General features: G+C 52.1%; 1 protein-coding gene across 1 annotated transcript in view; it reads left to right on the top strand.

Annotated features, from left to right (window-relative positions):
- The first annotated feature begins 919 nt into the window (after positions 1-919).
- The window catches only part of LOC112628011 (golgin subfamily A member 6-like protein 2), an 11,851-nt gene continuing 9,060 nt past the window's right edge, over positions 920-3,710 (top strand). Inside the window, 2 exon segments of the mRNA XM_025390775.1 lie at positions 920-1,073; positions 1,428-1,560. Of these exon segments, the coding sequence (XP_025246560.1) occupies positions 920-1,073; positions 1,428-1,560 (287 nt within the window).

Genomic DNA, 3,710 nt, shown 5'->3' with positions numbered 1-3,710 from the left:
ATTTATTGAGACAGAGTCTCCTTCTGTCACCCAGGCTGGAGTGCAGTGGCCTGAATTCTGCTCACTGCAACCTCTGCCTCCCAGGTTCAAGCGATTCTCCTGCCTCAGCCTCCTGAGTAGCTGAGATTACAGGCATACAGCACCACACACAGCTAAATTTTGTATTTTTAGTAGAGATGGGGTTTCACCATGTTGGCCAGGCTGATGTCAAACTCCTGACCTTAAGTGATCCACCCGCCTTGGCCTCCCGAAGTGCTGGGATTACAGGCCTGAACCACTGCGCCTGGCTGCGCTTTCCTTCAGAATGCTGCTGTCCTTTGGGGTGAGACAAGGGGCCTTCCTGGTGAACACGGCCCGGGGCGGCCTGGCGGACGAGAAGGCGTTGGCCCAGCGCGGCCCTGGACGTGCAGGAGCCAGAACCCTTCAGCTTTAGCCAGCCCCCCCAGGATGCGGCCAGTCTCTTCTGCACCCCCCACGCTGCGTGGTACAGCCAGCAGGCATCCACCGAGATGCGCGAGGCGGGGCCGGGAGATCCGCAGAGCCGTCCCAGGCCGGACCCCAGACGGCCTGAAGAACTGTGTCAACAAGGACCATCTGGCGGCCGCCGCCCACTGGGCCGGCAGGGACCCCGCGTGGTGCCCCTGAGCTCAACCGGGCCGCCTACAGGTGCCCTCCGGGCGCGGTGGGCGTGGCCCCCACTGGCCACGCCCCCCGGCAACGCCCCCACTGGCGTCCCAGCTGCTGCGGAACGTGCGTCTCCAGCGCCGCGTCCCTGTCCCGCGCCTGCCCCCGTGGCCCGCCCGCCCCACGCCCCTTCTCCTGGCCAAACCGTGGAGCCCGAGGCGGACAGAGGCCACGCCAGAGACCAGCTGTAGCTCCCGCGCCTGGGCGGAGGGCCCGGACACCCTCGGACCAGAGTATGTGGAGGAGGCGCCTGCGTGGCGGCCCTGGCACTGCAGAGACTGGTCCGGGCTGTCAGGAGGAGGCAGGGGGCAGCGCTGGGCCCCGTGTGGGTTGTCGTCCGTCCTGTGGGCGCTCTGCCCCGTGTCCTTTGCGTTCCTCATTAAGCAGAAGTCAGTAGTTATTCTGCCATGAACCTTCTTGTCTGTGTAGTTTTTAGAACATTGCAAAGGATCTGTTTGCTTAGCTGTCAACAAAAAGAAAACCTGAAGCAGTGTTCGGAAGTCAATTTGAGGGTTTTTTTAGTTGTGGTTTGTTTGTTGGTTTGTGTTTTTTATGTTGGAACGTGCCCCGGAATGAGGCAGTTGGCAAACTTCTCAGGACAATGAATCCTTCCTGTTTTTCTTTTTATGCCACACAGTGCATTCTTTTTTCTACCTGCTTATTTTTAGAATAATTTAGAAAAACAAAATGAAGGCTGTTTTTCCTAATTTTGGCATGAACCCCCCGCCTTGTGCCAAATGAAGACGGCATCACGAAGCAGCTCCAAGAGGAAAAGCTTGGGCATGCCCAGCATGCCCGCTGCCCATCGACGTCTGTCCTGGGGACGTGGAGGGTGCCCAGCGTCCCAGCCCGCACCAGTGCCGTCCTACTGATGTGGTAGGCTAGCAATATTTTGGTTAAAATCATGTTTGTCACTGTAACCATTTGTATGAATTAAAGAAATAAAAATCCCGGAAAAAGAGAAAAAAAAGAGAGAGAGAGACAGTGAGGCTACTGAGCAGAGTGGCCTCAGGCAGTGGCCTCAGAGAACCGCCTGCAGCCCTCTTAAGAGCGGCTTGGCCACTGCAATACAGGACACAGCCAACTGGGTGGGCTGGGCCCAGGCCAAGTTGATGCTGAGACAATGGAACTTGCACCAGAGATCCAGAACCCTGGAAGGAGTGGTCTCCTTAGCCAACACCAGCGTGGAGGGCTGAGTAGGCACAAGAGAAGACTCTCATGGTGTGGCCAGAGTGAGCCGGAGGACCCGGACTCAGGCCCTCATGCCGCTCTGCCTCTGCCATCCTCATTCCGGACTAAATCCATATTGAGCTCCTGGTGTGTGAGATCTTACTATTTCACAGAGTAGACAGACAAAAGCAGTCCACTGTTGGCCGAGCGCGGTGGCTCATGCCTGTAATCCCAGCACATTGGTAGGCTGAGGCAGGCAGATCACCTGAGGTCAGGAGTTCGAGACTAGCCTGGCCAATATGGCAAAATCCTGTCCCTCTAAAAATATAAAAATTAGCTGGGTGAGGTGGTGGGTGCCTGTAATCCCAGCCTACTCAGGAGGCTGAGGTGGGAGAATCACTTGAACCTGGGAGGCGGAAGTTGCAATGAGCCAAGAAGGTGCCACTGCACTCCAGTCTAGGCCACAAGAGTGAGACTCTATCTCAAAACAAAAAACAACAACAAAAATTCCACTGTCAAGATGGCAGCGTGACCACATGCTACGTCTCTTTCTTCTATAGAACATCATTAGACATAGTAAAAAAAAAAACAGAAGGCAGAGCATGCAGTGAGCCAAGATTGCACCACTGCAGTCCAGCACTCCAGCCTGGGCGACAGAGCGAGACTGCTTTAAAAAAAGAAAAAAACACCTAACTAGACATCACCAGAAAAAAAACTTAACACTCCACTTCCTCTTGTGAATGTAAGTACAAAATTACCAAATGAACTATGAGCAAGCCCATCTCAACCACATAAAATGATATTAATCATATATCACAACAAAGTTGATTTAATTCCAGAAATGCAATGTTAAATCATTCAAAAGCCAAACACTATTAAGTTACCTTATCAGCATAAAAAGACAAGAAAAAAATTGCTCAATCACAAAAGAAAAAAGCAATTGACAAAATTCAGTGCCTATTCATAAATCTTAAAACCTATCTAACAGAGAGGAAGCAACATGCCCAGTTACACACCACAGCAGCTGAGAGTAGTGACATAACTTACTTGCAGCCAAAAGATGAAAATTGCAAGCTGGGCACATTAGCTCATGCCTCTAATCCCAGCACTTTGGGAGGCAGAGGAGGGCAGATCACGAGGTCTGGAGTTTGAGAAAATCCTGGCCAACATGGTGAAACCTGGTCTCTACTAAAACTACAAAAAAATGAGCCGGGCGTGGTGGCACGCACCTGCAATCTCATCTACTTGGGAGGCTGAGGCAGAAGAATCGCTTGAACCACAGGGGCGGAGGTTGTTACAGTGAACCAAGATCGCATCACTGCACTCCAGCCTGGCAACAGAGCAAGAATGAGTTCTAAAAAAACAAAACAAAACAAAACAGGTGAAAATTGAATTGCAGTATACTCTTAAAATTTTTGAGAAATCTATGTTTTTCAGCTAAAAAGAGACAGACTCAGCCTTTTGACCTTTCCTCTTTCCCTCCCTGGAAGGCAATCCAAGGCCTGGAAAAACAGCAGCCACATTGTAACTACAAGAATAAAAACATGGGCCGGGCGCGGTGGCTCAAGCCTGTAATCCTAGCACTTTGGGAGGCCGAGACGGGTGGATCACGAGGTCAGAAGATCGAGACCATCCTGGCTAACACGGTGAAACCCCGTCTCTACTAAAAAATACAAAAAACTAGCCGGGCAAGGTGGCGGGCGCCTGTAGTCCCAGCTACTCGGGAGGCTGAGGCAGGAGAATGGCGTAAACCCGGGAGGCGGAGCTTGCAGTGAGCTGAGATCCGGCCACTGCACTCCAGCCCGGGCGACAGAGCCAGACTCCGTCTCAAAAAAAAAAAAAAAAAAAAAAAAAAA

Source organism: Theropithecus gelada, chromosome 7a, assembly GCF_003255815.1.
Source record: "Theropithecus gelada isolate Dixy chromosome 7a, Tgel_1.0, whole genome shotgun sequence".
NCBI classification, from domain to species: domain Eukaryota; kingdom Metazoa; phylum Chordata; class Mammalia; order Primates; family Cercopithecidae; genus Theropithecus; species Theropithecus gelada.
Note: the sequence above shows the minus strand (reverse complement) of the source record. Positions and strands in the feature narration are given on the sequence as shown.